We start from the raw sequence: 22,396 nt of genomic DNA on the forward strand, positions 1-22,396 counted from the left end.
TTTCCTCCCTATACAGATCAGTGAGGAGCCTATATTTGTCCCGGGTGTCTGGGGACCGTATTACTCAGCAATGGTTCCAGGATTCTGGCTCAATGAAGGTGGACAAAGTGCAACTGGAAAACTGGTGAGTTTTTAAAAATATTAATACAGCATATAGCCAGCAGCTACCTCCAGGCAATTACACAATGTCCTGCTTCCATGTTATTGAAAACCCTTATGGGCTATCCACATCTCAGAAGACTGGGCGACATGGGAGTGTCCTCACACTGCTGTGCTCTGTGCTTAAGTTCAGAGAGCACAGCAGTGTAAAGACACGACCAGAATGCAATTGGTGAAGCTATAATACTGGAATATAAATCCATATTTCACAGACCTGCTGCTACTAACATCATGTAGAAAGATATGATTACACACATTTACAGGAACCATAGCTACTGGCTACATAGGGCACAGCAGTGTGAGGACACACCCCCACAATCCTGGAATATGAATCCATATAACACAGTCCTGCTGCTACTAACAACATACACAAAGGTCTGATTACACATCTCTCCAGGCTGCAGAGAGCTCAGAGCACAGCAGTGCGGGGATACAGCCCCCAGTGCACTGGGGAAGCTACAATCCTGGAATATAAATCCATATATCACAGTCCTGCTGCTACTAACTAAATACACAGATGGCTGATTACACAATTCTCCAGGGACAATACAGGACATTGGCTGCAGAGAGCACAGAGCACAGCAGTGTGAGGACAATACTGGAGTATAACTCCATATATAACAGTCCTGCTGCTACTAACAATATACACAGATGTCTAATTACACATGTCTCTAGAGACAATACATAGCACTGGCTGCAATCTGCTGGCAGGTTCCCTTTAAGCTCTATATACCCATCGCTCCTGGACGCTGTGCCTCCTGTGCCGCGCCATGCTTGGTGCTGTCCATTGGCTGGCAGGATTTGCCATCTTGCCCCTGATCTCTGCCCCTTGGAGGCTTTGCAGATAGCAGGGATGTGATGTGGAGTGATTGCTGCTCATTGATTCCCTACATAATATATGGAGGTGTAGTCATGCGGTGACTCGGATAACGCCGCGCTCCCGCCGCTCTATCTGCAGCATTAACATATCGATCCTGGGTGTAAGGTGAATCACGGAGCAGCCGCACGTCCCCGCGCACAGCGCAGAGCTGAGCTCATCTCCTCCATCATAATTAACTCCTTCCTATCTTCCTAATAGTCGCTTTATTATACAGCCAATGTCCTGCTCCTACTGCATGTAACCCCTTACATACCACGGTCAATAGTAACATCAGCCTATAGGGGGTTTTCATAATGAGGAGGCCACATCTATAAGACCATGACGATTGCAGGGTGTCCATGAGCCTAAATGGTCTTGGAGAGAACAACATCAAAGTATTACAATGTAGTGAAGTCATCAGAAAATGCCATTTTTGTCTTTATCCAAATTACATACCTCCCAACCATCCCAGATCCAGTACAGTCTGGGTTTTCGGGCTCTGTCCCACTGTCCCACCTGGCAGGAGATATGTGCACCTGTTTCATCCTCAGGACAGAGCAGATAAGTGATCTATATAGAGAGCCAGCAGCTCCCAGCATTATCCCTGTGCCTCTGCTGTGTGTAGCAGAGCCGGCAGGCGCCATGTGATGATGTCATCAGCCTGCCACACAGTAGGAGCAGAGGTGATTATCTATGTTTATTATTTTACTGTGGAGGAACAATAAGAGGGGGAGCTGCTGGGGGGCGGGGGGATAAGAGGGGGAGCTGCTGGGGGGTGGGGGGATAAGAGGGGGAGCTGCTGGGGGGCAGGGGGATAAGAGGGGGAGCTGCTGGGGGGGGGATAAGAGGGGGAGCTGCTGGGGGGCGGGGGGATAAGAGGGGGAGCTGCTGGGGGGGGGGATAAGAGGGGGAGCTGCTGGGGGGATAAGAGGGGGAGCTGCTGGGGGGGATAAGAGGGGGAGCTTCTGGGGGGCAAAATAAGTGGGGGAGTTGCTGGGGGGAGCAAAATAAGAGGGGGAGCTGCTGGGGGGGATAAGAGGGGGGCTGCTGGGGGGCAAAATAAGTGAGGGAGTTGCTGGAGGGAGCAAAATAAGAGGGGGAGATGCTGGGGGGGGGGGTAAGAGGGGGAGTTGCTGGGGGGCAAAATAAGTGGGGGAGCTGCTGGGATCACAGTAAGATGGGGAGCTGCTGTGGATGAGGCACAGTAAGAAAGGCACAATTAGAGCGTGAACCGCTGGGGGAACAATAAGAGGGGGATGCAGGCGGCACAATAAGAGGGGGATTTAATATGAGGGGGAGCTGGGGGCACAATATTGGAGGTGGAGGGCACTTGAGGGGAAATTATACTGTGTGGGGGTGGGGTAACGAGCGTAAAAAGAGGCTTTTTTATTTTTTGCAGGGGTCGTCTCCCCTCCTTTCTCTCATGCTCTTAATAAATGTCGCTCTTCCACCGCGGTTTTGCTGATGCGCAGCTGATCCGTGTTTTTGTAAATCATATCCCGGGCTGGATAAATTGATTATCTTGCATTATGTGGCGCAGGATCCATTACACTTCATTGAATTTTCATTTGCCTCCCCCCCTTCTCAGATCGATCACGTTGTCCGCGGCCACGATGGATTCAGCGAGTTACAGCAGAAAGCGCAGTCCAGGTCAGTGTCCGAGGTTTGGGGCTTTCCTGCTGCCTCCTGGCATCTTCTCCATCCCAGCGATGACAGATAGGGGGCAGCGCGGCTCATGCATCGGCTGCACAATGGGGGGAGCTCTGCCAAGACGTCCCCCCAATATAATCACTTTTGTCTCGGACTGATTGAAAGCTTTTAGGCAAGAAAATCGAAGGGGAAAAATGGGAGAAAGATCAAAGACGCGAGAAGGAGAGAGATTAAGTTTCTGGAAGTAAGAAGAATGGATTTCTCCTTGGGTTGGGGCTGTGGTTAGGAGTAGGGGTCTGCTTTCTACATTACAAGCCTCGTCTAGGGGTCTTAGCCTTGTACTGCTCAATCCTGGTCGGCCCTTGACAGGAGCTCAGATAAGGAGATGCCAAGATTCCAGGCAGGAAATCTGAGGAGTCGCTCTATAAAGTTTTAATTTATATACAAGGTTATAAAATATGTCTATACTCCAATCACATCCAAAGCTGCATACAGACTCCAGCTGGTGGCAATGTAGAGTGTGTCAGCCCTGTGCTGACATGAATGGACTAAGCTGCCATTGTTATGGGGAACCATGGCTGGTACTGTCATTACTGGGCAGTGGCTGGTTGGATATAGGGCACTGGGATGGCACTGCTACAGGGCAGCTATGGGGGCACTATGGAGGATACAGTTATGGGGCTATGCGCTGACTGTGTTATAGGGGTTCAGGGATATTCCTATGGGACATTGTTCTCAGGTTTGGGGGCAATAGTGTTGGCGGTTTTATGGAGTTGCTTAGGTTGGCATCTCATATGGCAGAGGGGCTGATACTATTATGATTGTATAGTGGCACTGGGATGGGGGGCAATGCTACGGGGGATGTTATCAAAGCACTGGGAAGTTATAGGGTTGTTTGGCCTGTAGCTATTATAAGTCACCTTGTCTGGCATTGTTACAGGGCACTGGGATGGCATTGTGATGGGGGACTAGGATGGCATTGTTATTGGGCACTGGGATGGCATTGTGATGGGGGACTAGGATGGCATTGTTATTGGGCACTGGGATGGCATTGTGATGGGGGACTAGGATGGCATTGTTATTGGGCACTGGGATGGCATTGTGATGGGGGACTAGGATGGCATTGTTATTGGGCACTGGGATGGCATTGTGATGGGGGACTAGGATGGCATTGTTATTGGGCACTGGGATGGCATTGTGATGGGGGACTAGGATGGCATTGTTATTGGGCACTGGGATGGCATTGTGATGGGGGACTAGGATGACATTGTTATTGGGCACTGGGATGGCATTGTGATGGAGGATTAGGATGGCATTCTTATGGGGGACTGGGATGACATTGTTATGGGTGGTTTGGGTGGAATTGTTATGGGGCACTAGGATGGCATAGTTATGGGGGACTAGGATGGCATTGTTATGGGGTATAATAGGGCATTGGACCAATTTGACATGCTTTGTCCAGTGCTGCCTAATCTGTGTGTGCTATATAAATGAAGAATTATTATTGTTATGGGGTATTATGATGGCATTGTTATGGGGAAGTTGTCTGATACTGTCACAGATACACAGCAGTAATACTCTTATGGGGCACGGTGATGACATTATGTTGGGTCTGTCATTGGAAACACGGGAGATGCCATTGTTATGGGGAAATGATACGGGCATTGGTAGAGAGTGGTTCAGATTGCTTTGGGACACCACAGTGGCATCTTAATGGGGCACAGCACTGACACTGATATGGGGGAAATGTCCACCATAAATGTACAGTGGGGCTGTTATAGGGCATTATGGTGGCATTTCTATAGGGCACTTATGAGGGGGGTACATTATGAGGGGGGTACATTATGAGGGGGTACATTATGAGGGGGTACATTATGAGGGGGGTACATTATGAGGGGGGTACATTATGAGGGGGTACATTATGAGGGGGTACATTATGGGGGGTACATTATGAGGGGGTACATTATTGGGGGGTACATTATAAGGGGGTACATTATGAGGGGGGTACATTATGAGTGGGTACATTATGAGGGGGTACATTATGAGGGGGTACATTATTGGGGGGTACATTATGAGGGGGTACATTATGAGGGGGGTACATTATGAGGGGGGTACATTATGAGGGGGGTACATTATGAGGGGGTACTGTGATAGCATTGTTATGGGGCATTGTTCTTGGATTGGGGGCCGTGTGACTAATTGCAGCAGTAACGAGCTATTGATGAATATGATAATCAGCCTGATATAACATAATCCATGTAACCAGAAAGCTGCAGCGCCACCGGACATCAAAAAGAAGAAGAAAAAAAGACTAAAACGAGAAGAAAAAATAATTGAGGAAAAGTTTAAAGTTTTACATTCCAAGTTGGTTCCAGAAAGGCAAACATTGGGAATGATGTGAGCGGTGATGGGAATGAATTATTTTAATGTCTTCCAAGTGTGGCGCAGTCTGAGCGCTAGACCCCGCCCGCCCCCCTCGCCCGCACATGTTACCCTCTAATTGGAAAAACATGGAGCTAAATGAGCAAATTCTCCGAGCAAATATACAGCAATGGGGGGAGGTCAGATGTCAGGGGGGTAGAACAGATGCCAGGAGCCCCCCGGGGGGTTCATTAGTGTGTGGCTGTATATACATGTGCGCTAAATGAATATTACCGTCCCGCTAAATGAGACAGCGGCCAATCAGCCCCCATTATGGAGACCACCGCTTCTAACCTGCAGATTCCCTGGGAAAATCTTCCTTCAGGAATCTTCTCCTAATCCATCAAGTCCTGCTCTGCAACCTGCGCCTCTCCGACTGTTGTGAAATTAGAATTTCCTGCCAGTCCTAATCCCCCCATAACAGTGCCAGCCCTAATCCCCCATAACAGTGCCAGTCCTAATCCACCATAACAGTGCCAGCCCTAATCCACCATAACAGTGCCAGCCCTAATCCACCATAACAGTGCCAGCCCTAATCCCCCCATAACAGTGCCAGCCCTAATCCCCATAACAGTGCCATCCCTTATCCCCATAATGGTGCCGTCCGTAATCCCCCCATAACAGTGCTCTCTCTAATCCCCCTGTAACTGTGCCAGCCCTAATCCCCCATAACAGTGCCAGCCCTAATCCTCCCGTAACAATGCCAGTCCTAATCCACCAGAGCAATTCCAGCCCTAATCCCCTCATAACATTTCCAGCACTAATCCCCCATAACAGTTCCAGCCCTAGTTCCCCCATAACAGTGCCAGCCCCAATACCCCCGTAACAGTGCCAGCCCTAATCCCCCATAACAGTGCCAGCCCCAATACTCCCGTAACAATGCCAGTCCTAATCCACCAGAGCAATTCCAGCCCTAATCCCCTCATAACTTATCCAGCCCTAATCCCCCATAACAGTGTCAGCCCTAGTCTCCATAAGCAGTGTTAGCCCTAGTCCCCCAAAGCAATCCCAACCCTAATCCCCTCATAACATTGCCAGCCCTAATCCCCCATTACAATACTAACCCTAGTTTCCCAAAACAATGCCAGCCCTAATCCCCCATAACAGTGCCAGCCCTAGCCCCCATTACAATACTAGCCCTTGTTTCCCAAAACAATGCCAGCCCTAATCCCCCATAACAGTGCCAGCCCTAGCCCCCATTACAATACTAGCCCTTGTTTCCCAAAACAATGCCAGCCCTAATCCCCCATAACAGTGCCAGCCCTAGCCCCCCCCAAAACAGTGCCAGCCCTAGCCCCCCACCCCCACCATAACAGTGCCAGCCATAGTCCCTCCATAACAGTGTCATCCTAAAGAACACAAATACAATCCCTATAAACTGCACCATAATACTGCCCTATCACGGTGCCACAACCCTGCACTTGGAACAAAGCACAGTGCCCCGTACGTCCTGAGAATCCAGAACAAAAAGCTGGAATGCCCAATAATGGTATCAGAACCTGATCATGGAACAATGCTATCATAGTACCCCATAACAGTGCCAGTCACTATCCATTGTTACAAGTATCCGTTCCACTTCCACAGTTCCATGGCAGTGCCAGCCTATGCATCTATAAAGTAGTGTCTGCAGCAGCACAATCCCAGCACAGTGTATAGTAATAACGCCATCATATAGAATAGTGCCATGCTAGTGCCCAATCCATGCCAGCTCCAGCACATGCATTTTAGGTTGTATTTGCAATGTGTTTTAAAGCACAATAGAAAAGCATCCAAATATCTCATGCTGACGCTGTCTGCAGCCTTCATGGTCACACCTGCTGACAGGTTCCCCATATCCTATACTTAGACACAGATTGTGACCCATCAATGGCTTTAGTGTCCGTGCCATTGAGGCTGGTGATGCCCTGGCAGGGGGGAGGAGGGGAGGTGTAGCTTTACCTGTTATTGTAGCTCATTGCCTGCATTAGGACAAATGTAAAACTTTTTCCATAATTTCTGGCGGCTTCTGTTTTTCGGCTGATTTATAATTTGGCGTCTCGCCAGCGAGTAATTACCTCTGATTGGCTGTGTTTTCCCTTCACTCAGACACATGTGTAAATATTTGTATTGAGATGAATGACCCCCGTTTCTCGCTCCCAGGGGCCGGCACCTGTACGAATACTTGAACCATCACCTGGACCAAATACGGGCGACGCGGCCGGGGGACTCTCTGACGGGTGATTTACACGTCTGGCCTGACTTTCATGGAAACCGATCGCCCCTCGCTGACCTCAGCCTTAAAGGGATGGTAAATAATAAGAGCTACAGCTATGAGTGGGGGATATTTGGTTGCACGATTGTTCCTAAAATGTTATTTCCACGATTATTAATGGGATTTTTCATGCTAAAAATATATAACATATCAATAGAATAGAATGTATCCTTAATATCAGATTAGTGGGGGTCCAATATTCAGCACCCCCACACATCTGCTGTGCTCTGGGGCAGGAGGTAGATTGTGCTGCTCTCTGTGTAGTGGTCAGACAAGGTACTGCAGGTCAGCTTTCCATCCTTTGGTGGCGGTAATGACTTGGTTCGGCCACTACACAGAGACCGGCGCTGTCTACTATCTGTCCCATTCTTTTCTGTGTGCCGATATGGATGACGTATCTGTAGATCTATCTGTATTCACCCCAATCTTTTGCTTTCTCCACAGGTTGTGGGGTTGACCCTCTCCCGGGGTCTGGATGATTTGGCTCTGCTCTACTTGGCCACGGTGCAGAGTATTGCGGTGAGATGACAGGAGGTTTAGGGGAATCAGATGAAGTATCAATCCCAATGTATATTCCTGAGAGCTGATACAATGTATAATGTTCCTCCTAATGGATCATCTGACCGCAGGGCTTCACTGTATACAGATTGTGGGCATATAGGGGGCCGGGTCTCTGTATGGATCATGTGTGCATATAGTTACTACAACATATATGGACAGGGAGGCACTGGAGCTATAAGTGTAGCAGAGGTCATGTATAAGGACCACAATGACCTGTCACACAGGGTGACCCTAATATAATGAACACAATGTCCACACGGGGTGACCCTAATATAATAACTAGTACAATGTCCACACAGAGTGACCCTAATATAATACATAACACAATGTCCACACAGGGTGACCCTAATATAATAACTAACACAATGCCCACACAGGGTGACCCTAATATAATGAACACAATGTTCACATAGGGTGACCCCAATAAAATATCATGTTATTATGTTTTTTTTGTTTAATTATATTGTATCTTCTGTGGAATGTGTATGTACTAAACTGTATCAAAATCATTCCCCCTTGTGGGATTCTTAAAGTTTATTTTATCATATAAAGTCTCACAGAATGCCCAATGACCTGTCACACAGGGTGACCCTAATATAATAAGTAACACAAATAACAGCAGCCCTCTAGTTTCTCTCCTTTCTCTCAGTCCACTCACTTTCCATCTCTCACCTTATCCTCTTTTTCCTCTTTCTGTTGTAGTTGGGAACCCGACACATTTTGGAAACAATGAAATCTTCTGGCCACAACATCAGCAGCTTGTTCCTATGTGGGGGGCTCAGTAAGAACCCCCTCTTTGTGCAGATGCACGCTGACATCACCGGTAAGACATTGCGCTAAGGAAAAGTTACTATGAAAAATCTCCCTGTGTAATGCTTGTAGCCCCAACATTATAATGGCCCGGAAGATGTTCCCGTCATAACAAGGATCTAAGCACATATAAGGCAGGGGCCCCGATGCATATCACAATTGGGGGCCACAATTAAACAGAGGGGTCCCTGCCTTATATGTGCTTAGATCCTTATTATGACGGGAGAAGGCTACTTAAACCCCATTAGTGCCCGGAAGAGGGGGGACATCCACTATTGCACCCCTATAGTAACACCCCTATGATTGATTATACTTCAAATATATATAAAGTTACGGGACCTAAGAAGACAAGTAATAACCCCTGTGGGCCTGTGCCGGCACCATAACTGCTGGTACCCAACTTTCCCAGAAGCAGATATGAGGTTTCTATTTTTGCTCACTTTTTGGGGTGTGGGTTGCAGTACCACCTACAGCCTATAAACCACTGTGGCGCTGTTTCATGGTGATATCAGCCATGTTTTTGTAATTTCTCATCCTGACCCTTATCGCTCCTGTTATCTCCTCCCACGTGTCACATCTGCCTGAATCTGCTCGTCCAGTGGAATTTACACAACGATGTGGAAAGTATTTGCCTTGTTGCTGGGATACGAGGTAAAACATTGGCGCTCCGGGGGCCCTCGCTCCAGGACGGGGAATCCCTTGTTTTTGTTTTCTTGGAGAAAAGTCAAAGTTTATCAGCAGCGAGAGATTCTCTATGGTTTCTATTACTGGTTACTACACAGTTTACCGGTTACCAGGGAAACGTCAGGGGTTTCCTGCGGCAGATACATTGTATGTTCTGTCTCTGGATGGAGTTTTCTGGAATAAAACCCTGGAATATTTTTCAGCATTATTCTCCCATCACCCACAGAAGACAAGTACAGGACAAAGGGAGGATTTATAGCGGCAAATGTTTGTGTTACTGAGAATACAGCCTATCCATCACTAGAGAGCAGTGGTGCCATCACTGAGAATACAGCCTATCCATCACTAGAGAGCAGCGGTGCCATCACTGAGAATACAGCCTATCCATCACTAGAGAGCAGCGGAGACATAACTGAGAATACAGCCTATCCATCACTAGAGAGCAGCGGTGCCATCACTGAGAATACAGCCTATCCATCACTAGAGAGCAGCGGTGTCATCACTGAGAATACAGCCTATCCATCACTAGAGAGCAGCGGCGCCATCACTGAGAATACAGCCTATCCATCACTAGAGAGCAGCGGTGCTATCACTGAGAATACAGCCTATCCATCACTAGAGAGCAGCGGTGCCATCACTGAGAATACAGCCCATCCATCACTAGAGAGCAGCGGTGCCATCACTGAGAATACAGCCTATCCATCATTAGAGAGCAGCAGTGCCATCACTGAGAATACAGCCTATCCATCACTAGAGAGCAGCGGCGCCATCACTGAGAATACAGCCTATCCATCACTAGAGAGCAGCGGTGCTATCACTGAGAATACAGCCTATCCATCACTAGAGAGCAGCGGTGCCATCACTGAGAATACAGCCCATCCATCACTAGAGAGCAGCGGTGCCATCACTGAGAATACAGCCTATCCATCATTAGAGAGCAGCAGTGCCATCACTGAGAATACAGCCTATCCATCACTAGAGAGCAGCGGTGCCATCACTGAGAATACAGCCTATCCATCACTAGAGAGCAGCGGTGCCATCACTGAGAATACAGCCTATCCATCACTAGTGAGCAGCGGTGCCATCACTGAGAATACAGCCTATCCATCACTAGAGAGCAGCGGTGCCATCACTGAGAATACAGCCCATCCATCACTAGAGAGCAGCGGTGCCATCACTGAGAATACAGCCCATCCATCACTAGAGAGCAGCAGTGACATCAGTGAGAATACAGCCTATCCATCACTAGAGAGCAGCGGTGCCATCACTGAGAATACAGCCTACCCATCACTAGAGAGCAGTGGTGACATCACTGAGAATACAGCCTATCCATCACTAGAGAGCAGCAGTGCCATCACTGAGAATACAGCCTATCCATCACTAGAGAGCAGCGGTGCCATCACTGAGAATACAGCCTATCCATCACTAGAGAGCAGCAGTGACATCACTGAGAATACAGCCTATCCATCACTACAGAGCAGCGGTGCCATCACTGAGAATACAGCCTATCCATCACTAGAGAGAAGTGGTGCCATCACTGAGAATACAGCCTATCCCTCACTAGAGAGCAGCGGTGCCATCACTGAGAATACAGCCTATACATCATTAGAGAGCAGCAGTGCCATCACTGAGAATACAGCCTATCCATCACTAGAGAGCAGCGGTGCCATCACTGAGAATACAGCCTATCCATCACTAGAGAGCAGCAGTGCCATCACTGAGAATACAGCCTATCCATCACTAGAGAGCAGCGGTGTCATCACTGAGAATACAGCCTATCCATCACTAGAGAGCAGCGGTGCCATCACAAACAATGCAACTATAGTTTTTATATTTAGGGGTATTGTTAATCTAGTCACCTAGAAATTCAATAAAATTCAATTTAAAAAAAGAACAATTTTTTTCCTATACAGGTCTTCCAGTTGTCTTATCCAAAGAAGTAGAGTCGGTTCTTGTCGGAGCTGCCATCTTAGGAGCTTGTGCATCAGGAGATTTTACATCAATTAGGGTATGTACATTGTTTCCAATATTTATCTTTCTCACTGTTTCCCAAACAGTTTGGTTTTATTACATATTGAGTGCAGCTCCGGAGTATAATACAGGATGTAACTCAGGATCAGTACAGGATAAGTAATGTCATGTATGAACAGTGATTGCACCAGCAGCAGAATAGTGAGTGCAGCTCCGGAGTATAATACAGGATGTAACTCAGGATCAGTACAGGATAAGTAATGTCATGTATGAACAGTGATTGCACCAGCAGCAGAATAGTGAGTGCAGCTCTGGGGTATAATACAGGAGGTAACTTAGGATCAGTACAGGATAAGTAATGTCATGTATGTACACAGTGACTGCACCAGCAGCAGAATAGTGAGTGCAGCTCTGGGGTATAATACAGGATGTAACTCAGGATCAGTAAAGAATAAGTAATGTCATGTATGTACACAGTGACTGCACCAGCAGCAGATAGTGAGTGCATCTCTGGTGTGCCTCGTTACATCGTTATCTGTCTGTTGCTGTGAGAGGCTGTGTGCTGCTGCTGCTCCTGAGCTCCAGGGAAAACCACCTCCACCTGGGGCCTGCTCTCTCCTCTCCCAGGGAGGGAGTGGGTTTTCAGGCATGAGCCAGGGCAGCAAGTCCCAGGCTCCTGCTTCCCGGTCTAGGCCGGCGGGAGGCAGGGGTAGCCAGGAACCGGCCAGCGCTGCGGAAGCCTTGGGGGTGAGAAGATCTGCAAGGAACAGCAGCAATGCTGCTCCAAGTACCCCCAGGCCAGCTAAGGCTTCAAAAAGCAGCAAGACCTCAGAAAAGATGAATACCTCAGGAAAGCTGGATACCTCGGGAAAGCTGGATACCTCGGGAAAGCTGGGTACTTCGGAAAAGCTGGATACCGCAGGAAAGCTGAGTGCTCAGAGAGGTGAGGCTGACCTCAGTGAAGAGGGCTGGGGAATGCTGAGGACCCGGGAGTCTATTTCCAGCTATGCCTCCCAGGCTCTGGGCCACCTCTCTGAGTACGAAGAAGCCAGCAAGACGGTGAGGAGACTGCGGGAGGAGCTCAGGTGCGCCCATGCCAGGGCAAGCTCTGCCCAGAAGAGGAGGAAGGAGCAGATTCTGGCAGAGATATCCAGGCTCCAGACTGACATCCAGGCCTTGGAGGAGAGGAAGGCTTACCTGCTGGAGAGGAGCGGGCCGTTTAAAGAAAAGATCCTTAATGATGAGAGATTCCGGGAGATGGAGGAGGAAAAGCAGAGGCGGCTGATGGGGCTTCAGCCAGAGAGTCAGATGGAGGAGGAAAGTTCGGTACCGTGCAGTGGGCCCCCTGCAGGACAAGCGGCTATGTCATCTGGCTGCGGTTCTGCCGGCCCGGGTGAGGATAGTGACAGCCACCAGGGAGGGGCGCTGATGGAGGAGATCCGACGGCTCGAGTCCCCTGTGCACCTCCAGGACTTTACTTTTGGAGACGATCTGCCGGAGGATGCACCGGGGGGCAGCAAACCACGAAAGAAGAAGACCAAATCCGTGGAAGTGGTGAGTCTAGTCTACAGCCCCCTCCCCGTAAAACCCGAGTCGGCCGCAGGGTCAGCTCACTGTGCGAGCCCCGTTACCCAGCCCAGCACAGGTCCTGCAGTGGACTCAGTGCCAGGGAGCGGGGAGATTACAGGTGTGACATCTGATGTGGCGATGGGCTCCGTCTCTGTTTGTGGTAGCAGTGGGGGAGCAGGGGAGACATCGGCCGCGAGGCCGGACAGTAAGGGCGGCTCGGCTGTTGCGATACCATCCAAATCCAGTGCTGTGGTGCGTCCCCCAGTGGGAGGGGGGGATAGCCCGGCACTGGTGGCAGCTTCCGGTGCCTCGGCGCCTCTTCATGCTGTTGCCGCTAATCACTCGGTTATGGAGCGGCGGCAGTGTGGAGGGGTCGCTGAGGCTGAGGGCTCCGGACCTCCCAAACCTAAAGTCCTATTTTGTGTTGGTGTTGGAGACAGTCTGCAGAGGAGTGCTGAGGAAGGTGGGGATCAGCGGTGCCACATACCAGCCAAAGATCAGCGGCGACTCCTACCTTCCTCTAAGAAAAGTAAAATAACATCTGCTACCGATGATGCGGAGGGCACAAGTGTGACACAAGTTGGGGTCCCCTCTGGGCGATGCGCTGCGGGGGGACCCCCGTCCCTTGTGCCTGAAGATGCGGAGGTGGTCTTGTCTGCTAATGTTGTTGCTGGTCCAGCCAGTGTGAGTGGAGTCAGTAATGTTGTGGTGGATAATGTGAATGGTGTGAGTGGTGGAGAATCTTTTCCAGCTTTGGGGGTGGGTGATGGAGGGACTGGTGGTGTGAGTGGCGCGGCTGAGTGTAACATGCAGGTGGGTAGTGTTAATGTGGTGGGTGCAGGGGTTGGTCCGGTTGCTCCCCCAGTGGCGGCCCCTATTAAGAGCTATGCCAGTGTCGCTGCTGGGGGAAGTAGGGGTCCATCATCCTCGTCTCTGGGCTCTGGGGACGGCTTTTTGCAACGGCGCCTCCTGCAGGCCTTACAGAAGGGAGAAAGGACGATCAATGTAGCGGGGCAGGAGGTTGATTTGTCGTTTTGGATAGAGAGGCACGGCCTGTCTGCCTTCCGAGAGCAAAGAGGCAGGGAGACATCATGGTCGCTCCCGACAACCGGGCCGGGTGCTAACCGTAGGAATGTGGTCCGTCTTCGGTGGCGTGGCAGTGATGTGTGTCCCCCTCGGGCACGGGTAGTTGAGCTGCTGCTGAAGATGGACTTCAAGGCGGCTGACATCTTTGCCTTGATCCATCCCCATGGTACATCTGAGTTTGATATCAGCTTTGTTCGGCCGGAGGGGCTTGAGCTCTTCTGGTCCAACTATGAGCTGAGATACAACGAGCCCGAGTGGCGGGACTTTGCTGTGCAAGCAGTGTCCCGCCAGAGCGAACTCAAGAAAGTGACCGTTCTTACCCGTAACGAATCACTATCTTGCTTTGACATCATGACCTGGATGAATCGTTATGGAGAGGTACTGGGAGTACCCGAGAAAAATCGTGATGAGTATGGTATCTGGTCAGGGGCCTGGACCTTCATGGTGAAGTTGAGGCGTTCAGGTAACTCAGTCGCCCACATCCCTTCATCAGCCTTCCTGGGGAGGGATCGGATCCTGATCTTCTACCGGGGGCAGCCTAAGCTGTGTCACAGGTGCGGTGACCCCACACATTTCAGCGCAAACTGCACCGTGCAGAAGTGTGCGTTGTGTGGGGGTGTCGGCCATCTCGCTGCATCCTGTACAGGGCAGATTAGGTGTAACCTGTGTGGTGATCTCGGTCACCCGTACAGTCGTTGTCCTCTTTCCTTCGCTAATGCGGGCTCAGCCTCAGCGGATGAAAGCCATGAGGCTGAATCTGCTGGGGAGGGGCCTAGCAGAGGTGGAGGAATGGAGGGGCCAGGGAAGAAAGACAGGAAAAAGACGCCTGCCCAGCTAAGGCGTCTAGAGAAGCGTCAACAGGAGAGAGAGCGGGGGGTGTCTCGGGCTGCTGGGACAACCTCTGGCGCTCTCCTAGAGACCACACCTGTCGCTGAGGCCCCAGGGGAGGATGTACTGGATGAGGAGGTCAGGAGGATCGAGAGAGAGGAAGGTGCCACGTCCTCAGACTCCTCCCATTATGAGAGTATGGACGAGGATAATAGGGCGTGGCTAGAGGAAAAGCGTAAGCGTGGCGCCAAAAAGAAGAAAAAGGGTAAAAAGAAGGGAGGTGTAAGATCTTCTCCCTCCCTGACTAAGGTACCCAAGGAAGGTGCAACCGACCCCCCGCTGGTCGAACTTTCAAATCGATTCCTGGCCCTGGATGGAGCGCCTCCTGCCGATGGAGGGGCTGAGGGTGAAGGGCCAGAGGTGGCGGAGCCTGCAGGAGGTGCCGAGTCTCCCCCTGGGGAGTCAGGGTCCTCAGGAGGGGAGACTGGCCCAGAGTCTGGAGACGAGGATGAGGGGGCAGGTCCTGGATCTGCCCCTGAAGCATCAGAGGTGCGGGAGATGGACACCACAATATGTCTAAAAAGGGGGTGTTCATTTCCCGAGGGTGGTGGTAAGATGGGTAAAAAGAAAGCCGTCTAACTCAATCACTCATGATGGCGGCACCCACTCCGTTGACGCTGGCGTCCATTAATGTCGCCAGCATTAAGTCTGATGCGGCTAGATTTGCGGCCTTTGATTTTCTCGGCCGTGTTGAAGCCGACATTTTATTTTTGCAGGAGACCAGGCTGCCAGATTTGGCGGCCGTGTTTAAAGCTAAGAGGGAATGGAGACACGGGCCTTCCTATTGGTCTCTTGCGGCCGAGCCGTATAGCGGAGTGGCGGTACTTTTTACCGCACCGGTAGAATGCCGACGAGTTATTGAGTTAGAAATGGGGAGGTGCCTGATCCTGGATGTCCTCATGAAGGGACAAGAACTTCGTCTTATTAACATCTATGGTCCCCAGTCCAAGTGGGACAGGAAGTGTCTCTTTATGAGGATCAAGCCCTACCTTTTTACAAGTCGGCAGGTGGTCTTTGGAGGGGACTTCAATGCTGTCACGAGGTCCCAGGATAGGGGAGGTTCCAGAGACAAGCTGACTTATGATAGCGTCGCTCTTAATAGCATAGCTAGTGAGGCTCGCCTGGTGGATGTCCACATCCGGCACACCCCAGGCCACGCGGGGTTCACCTATTATAGGGGTAGCTGCAGGTCTAGAATAGACAGGTTTTATTTAAAGGAGGAAGCCATCTCTTCAGCAGTGTCCGTTGTTGAGGTGGAGTTCTCCGACCACTGTTTAATTTTGTTTTCTCTGAATGTTACAGAGACCCCCCGAATGGGAAGAGGCTACTGGAAGCTCAATTCGTCTCTCCTGGAAGAAGCAGAGATAAGACAATCCTTTGAGGACTTTCTTCAGAGCCAGGTACCATTGCTGGGCCTTTGTAGCAGTAAGTCAGAGTGGTGGGAGATGCTCAAGAAAAGGGTGGCGAGATTCTTCCGCCAGCTCTCGAGCCTCAGGAGCCTGGACAGGTACCGCCTGTATCAGGGCCTGAGGAGGAAGCTCGAGCATCTCGTCTCGACTGGAGGTAGTCGTGAGGACATCTCCAGAGTGAAATCCTTGCTGAAGAGGTGTCAGTACGATAGACACGCATCTTTGGTTTTTGAGAGGGATTACGGGAAATACCGCTCGCCCGACCCTTACAGAAACTGCAAGATGTCAGTGAATGGTAAAGTTGTCACAGGACTGGTTGACAGTACGGGATCCCTGAAAAGGTCCAGATCAGGGATCCTGGAGGTCGTCAGATCCTTCTACTCGCACCTCTTGGGCAGGAAGGATCTAGATCGGGATGTGATGTCGGGTTTCCTGGCTGAAACTGTCCCTGAGCCAGGAGTAGACCCCTCTCTTGATGTTTTGACAGAGATGATCAAGGAAGAGGAAGTCAGCCGGGCGATTGAAGGGCTCGCCCTCAAGAAATCGCCAGGCCCGGATGGCTTAACATCTGAGTTTTATAAGACCTTTAAGGACGCCTTGGTTCCCCTCTTGACTGAGGTATTCAATGAGTGTCTTTCCTCGGGCGCTCTGCCGAAGTCAATGAGGAGGTCAGCCCTGATCATCCTGTCAAAGGGTAAGGACCGATCTCGTGTTGAGAACTGGCGTCCCATAGCGCTTCTCAATACGGACAGAAAGGTTTTGGCAAAGGTGCTGTTTAATCGGCTGGTGCAGTTTGCGCCCCGGCTCCTTTCGGGGACCCAGCACTGCTCTGTTCCAGGCCGCAGTACATTTAGTGCTGTGCTTTGTGTCCGGGAGGCAGTGGAGCAGGGCAGGGCTGGTAACTGGAAGGGGTACTTGCTGTCCTTGGATCAGGCAAAAGCGTTTGATCGGGTTAACCACGAGTACCTCTGGTCTGTCCTTCTGAGGTATGGCCTGCCGGGTGGGTTTGTCAATTGGCTAAAGGTTTTGTACGCAGGGGCAGAGAGTTTCCCGCTTGTGAACGGTTGGATTGGCCGCTCTTTTGAGGTCGGGTCTGGTGTTCGCCAGGGTTGTCCTCTGAGCCCACTTTTATACGTGTTCGCGATTGACCCATTCCTTAGGAGGGTTGATCGTGGGCCGTTGGTGGGAGTCGGGATGGATCGGGCAGCACCGGAAGCCACTCTAAGGGTGGTAGCGTATGCTGATGATGTCACCGTTTTCGTGTCCTCGGGAGGGGAGGCGCAATGGGTGATGTCAGAGGTTGACCGCTACTCAGAGGTTTCTGGGTCCAAGATCAACCGGGATAAGTGTGAGAGTCTCTGGCTGGGAGAGGGGGATCCGGGCTTTGATCTCCCGGACACTCTTCCAGGGCCCCAGGACTCTGCCAAAGTTCTCGGCATCGAATTCGGCCAGGGGGATTACCCCATGCAAAACTGGGATGGCAGGCTTAAGATCGCCGCTCAGAAGGTGGACCAGTGGAAGGGTTGGTCTTTGACCCTCAGAGAAAGGGTTAATCTGATCAAAACTTACCTGCTCCCGTTAATGATTTATCTGGGCAGTGTGTGCATGTTGCCAGAACCCCTCTGGACTCGGGTCTACAGTCTGTTCTTCCAGCTGTTATGGGGGAATAGGCTGAACCTTATCAAGAGGGAGGTTACTTACCGCACGAGGAGACAAGGAGGGTTGTGTATGGTCAACCCTGTGGTGTTCCTAGTGAATACCTTTCTTAAGATCAATGTAGCAAACCTCTGGAAAGAGAGGGCTCCTCCGTGGGTATACTCCTGCAGGGGATGGTTTCGGCCTTTCTTCCAGGAATGGGAGACAGGAGGGCAAGTGAAGGATCTTCGCACACCGCATGGGCATCTTCCGGCTTACGCTACCCCGGTTCTGAAGGTGATTCGCCGGTGGGGTCTGGGAATGTGGGAGATCAGGACCATGTCGAGGAAAATCCTTGACCAAAGGGTTCTGTTGACCCATTTCCAGAAGCCTCTGGCCCTCAGGGATTGCCCAAGTCGGGATCTGAGGGTGGGTTTGAGTTTATTGAATTCCATCAGGATCCCCTTGAAGTTTTGGGACGTGACTTGGCGCTGCTTCCATGGAAAGCTGTGTGTGAGGGACAATCTGAAGTGTAGGAGCTCTGAGGAAAGGGGTTGTCCCCGGGAGGAGTGCGGTGGTCTGCTGGAGAGCATGGACCACTTCCTGCTTCAGTGCCCCTTTAACACAGAGGTGTACAACCGGGTGGGCGCTTCCATCCATTGGTCCGGGTTGGCCGGTCTCTCCTATGCGGAGTGGGCCTATGGAGCATTCAGAGGCCTGGGTGGCCGGGACCGCTGCACGTTATTTCTAGTCAGTCTAGTGGTCAGGTACCACACGTGGAACGCACGGTGTTTAGTGTCGACGCAGCGTAAAATCCTCCCGGTGGATGAGGTGGTTAGGAACATTTTGGGTGACCTGGTGAAGGTGCGCTCTCTGGAGTATGAGAGGCTGGGCACGGGGAGGGCCTCTCTCCTTTGGAGGGGGTTCTCCTTTAGTGTCCCTTAGTCTGTCATCTCCGCTCCTGGTGTTGGGCTGATGCTGCACAGTAGATTTTTGTTTTGTATCTGAGGTTATAGTGATGTTGGGCTTGCAGGCGCCGAACCTGGGCTTTATGTGGTTTTGATTGATGTTGGTTAGACTTTATTTGTATTCTGTTTTCTTTATGTTGTGTTGTAAATACTGTATATATTGTATATATTGTATATAGTGGGGTTTGGGACACAGTGTTAGGTTGGGAGGGGGGTGATGGTGGTGGGACTTATGAACTGACCCTGGACACTGGTCTGGACTACTTAACGCAAACTTTGGACGTTAGACCAGTGTCTGGGGGGAAGGGGAGGGTGCGGGCGAGGGATTTAGTTTAGTGTAGTGTTATGTGTATTTGTTATTATATATTTAAAAAAAAAAAAAAAAAAAATGGGTGTGGGATGTGGTCTGTGTGGGGTGGTTTGTTATTAGAGGGTGTGGGGTGGGTTTATGTATATTTATAGTCATTTATGTTTTATTTGTGGGTGTGGCTTGTCTTATTGTTTATTGGTTTGGTTTAGGTTGTGATAATCGGTTGGGTGGGGGTTGTGGTATTTGGTGTTCATTCATTTCGGTGTATTTTAAGTTATTGTTTTTACTAGGTGTGAATGTGGCTGGACCAGCAGGTAAGAATTTGTATATATTGTATATTATGTTTTTGTATTGTTATGTTTTTTACTTTTATATAAAATAAAAGATCTACAGGATGTAACTCAGGATCAGTACAGGATAAGTAATGTCATGTATGTACACAGTGACTGCACCAGCAGCAGAATAGTGAGTGCAGCTCTGGAGTATAATACAGGATGTAACTCAGGATCAGTACAGGATAAGTAATGTCATGTATGTACACAGTGACTGCACCAGCAGCAGAATAGTGAGTGCAGCTCTGGGGTATAATACAGGATGTAACTCAGGATCAGTACAGGATAAGTAATGTCATGTATGTACACAGTGACTGCACCAGCAGCAGAATAGTGAGTGCAGCCCTTTATTAGTATAATAATTCCCAGCACTGGGTTTCCTCTCTGTGGTGCAGTCAGGTGTTCCTCTGTGGGGAGCGCTCAGCTTTGTCTGGACCATAATGTGTTTTCTTTTCATGTTGATGCAGCTTGCGGTGTGTGCACCTGTTTCATTTCCCTAGGACGTTGCTGTACTGTGCGCGCTCTCCATTAATCACGCGGTGCAGGCGGCAGGAGATGTTATTACCTACAACCCGTACGGTTTTCTAGTAATAGTCCCTGGTCGCTCCCGTACAACTGCTGTACTGTGTGTGTGACTCTAGATGACTCCTCTGTCCGGTATCTTCATCCTAGATGTTAGGTCTTTAGGGTATTGCTGTGGGAATTTTGTGCAGCTTTAGATGTGATTGGAGAATTAGACAATGAAGTTTCTCCAGTCTTTTTGTAGCTAAGGGCATAGTAGTTACTAGTTACTGGGGGATGATATCAGCAGTGGAAATCCTCCTTAAGTGATTTTTTTTTGTAAGCAAATCTCAGTGTAATTGTGAGAACCACATACAGACATTTTTATAATTTGTCCCTCTGTGCCTGTTGTAGACTTCCATATATTGCAAGGCAGATCCTCAGGGGTGGAGCTAAAGTGCATTTACCATCATTTATGTCTATTGTATCTGGTCTATTATAGTCAATTTGGAATATATTTAATATTTGTTCTCAGGGGTTTCAGCTCCTGCTGTCTGTGTGAATACCTGCATACACTGAAATGTAACTTTCGATTCTTTATTCCCCTTCACTCCATAAAAGACTGATGTGTAGAAGGGTCAGAACTTTCTAGAAGACACTCGCTAATTAACATGCAGAATATTTGGTGATCACCTGTTACTTCTGGTGGAAACTGTTTAAAATTCCTGCAGTGGCCACTACAGGTGGAATGTGGTATTACACCTCCAGTTGATTAGACCATTCAATTTGGGTATAGAAAGAAAAATAAATATTTCAGGTTCCATATTATCTGTTCTATTCAAATCTGTTTGTATGATAAATCAAGAAGAATTACAGTTCAGTCCAGGTTAATTTTATAAAAAGGTCCATATCTGGAAGGAGTAGTTCCTCAGGGGCGGGACTTTGGTTCTAGCAGTGGGAATGGGGTTCATAGTCTACTTTAATTATACTTTTTATGCAAATTAGCATTTTGGCGTACAATGGGTGTGGCCAACCACTCCAGTGCACCCTCCTACGCCCTTATTTACCATCCAGCTACTCCCACTAAGTCTTGGTTTAGAGTGCAATGCTCTCTCTCTGTGAAATAAGGCAAGAGAGGGTGCACCAAGATTATACAATATATAAGAAATAAACCAAGATTTTCTCTAGATAGACGCATTTATAATTCAAGACACTTTACCTACACAGGAAAATGTTTAGGGGCTGACAGGTTCTCTGTAAAGAAGGACTTTATAAGGAGTTTATCTCTGCAGCTCTAGAAGCTCAAATCCATGGCGATCAGCGGCTTTTCCTGATGAAAACTTCATGTATTTCCTGCAGTGGCCACTACAGGTGAGATGTGGTATTACATGTGAGGGACCTACAGCATTAGACAATAGTCTGGGCCCCTTCTCTTGTATAATAGCATCTCCGTCCTCCGAATCTGATTCATACCTTTACCTCAGGTTACGCTGTAACTAATTGATGACGAGACGCCCAGATCCTGCGTGCGGCCTGAGGTTACGTTTTATTCAGGTTCCTGGGATATAAAATTAGTCTTCGTGCACATGTGCCTTCATTTCATGTAATTACTGTGAAAATAGAACAAAACATGATGTACCCACGGATCGGCCTTGAGCTTATTAACCCCTTGTCCTCATACTGTTACTATGTATAGAAAGGCTGCATGAGGAATACAGGACACAATGTATCATTAAGGAGATTACCTGAGTCACATGACAAACTTCATAGGGGACCTAAGGCAGCATCTGCATGAACGTTAGATGTTCTCTTCAAATATACACTTTAAAAAACCAAACTTATAACTTAAAGGAAACCTTTCAGTACATACCACAACACAGCAGTGTGAGGACACCCCCCCAGTGCACTTGGAGAAGCTACAATCCTGGAATATAAATCCATTTATCACAGTCCTGCTGCTACTAACAACATACACAAAGGTCTGATTACACATCTCTCCAGGGACAATACATAACAATGGCTGCAGAGATACAGAGCACAGCAGTGTGAGGTCTGATTACACATCTCTCCCGGGACAGTACATAACACTGGCTGCAGAGAGCACAGAGCACAGCAGTGTGAGGTCTGATTACACATCTCTCCAGGGATAATACATAACACTGGCTGCAGAGAGCACAGAGCACAGCAGTGTGAGGACAGTGTGGATCCCTCTAGTTGGATAGCAATGATAATGGCCTTTTGTGAGAGACATTAGACATGGACTAATTTCAATAAAGACAATGGGGCTCATTTATTAAGGGTCCGAACGCCGCACTTTTGTTGGGTTTCCCGA

The 22,396-nt window shown here is 49.4% G+C and overlaps 1 protein-coding gene across 6 annotated transcripts in view; it reads left to right on the forward strand.

The window, feature by feature from the left end:
* Window positions 1–22,396, forward strand: part of FGGY (FGGY carbohydrate kinase domain containing) — a 356,370-nt gene that overhangs the window by 304,440 nt on the left and 29,534 nt on the right. For 5 of the 6 annotated variants that reach the window (XM_072126729.1, XM_072126726.1, XM_072126727.1 and 2 more), the window contains 6 exons: window positions 17–124; window positions 2,607–2,668; window positions 7,229–7,376; window positions 7,785–7,859; window positions 8,604–8,724; window positions 11,309–11,403. In XM_072126729.1, coding sequence (XP_071982830.1) covers window positions 17–124; window positions 2,607–2,668; window positions 7,229–7,376; window positions 7,785–7,859; window positions 8,604–8,724; window positions 11,309–11,403 — 609 coding nt within the window. Of the gene's footprint in view, window positions 1–16; window positions 125–2,606; window positions 2,669–7,228; window positions 7,377–7,784; window positions 7,860–8,603; window positions 8,725–11,308; window positions 11,404–21,356; window positions 21,436–22,396 lie in introns of all 6 variants that reach the window. The other variant, XR_011850140.1, reaches the window with a different exon arrangement.

This window comes from Engystomops pustulosus, chromosome 10 (genome assembly GCF_040894005.1).
Source record: "Engystomops pustulosus chromosome 10, aEngPut4.maternal, whole genome shotgun sequence".
Classification (NCBI taxonomy): Eukaryota; Metazoa; Chordata; class Amphibia; order Anura; family Leptodactylidae; genus Engystomops; species Engystomops pustulosus.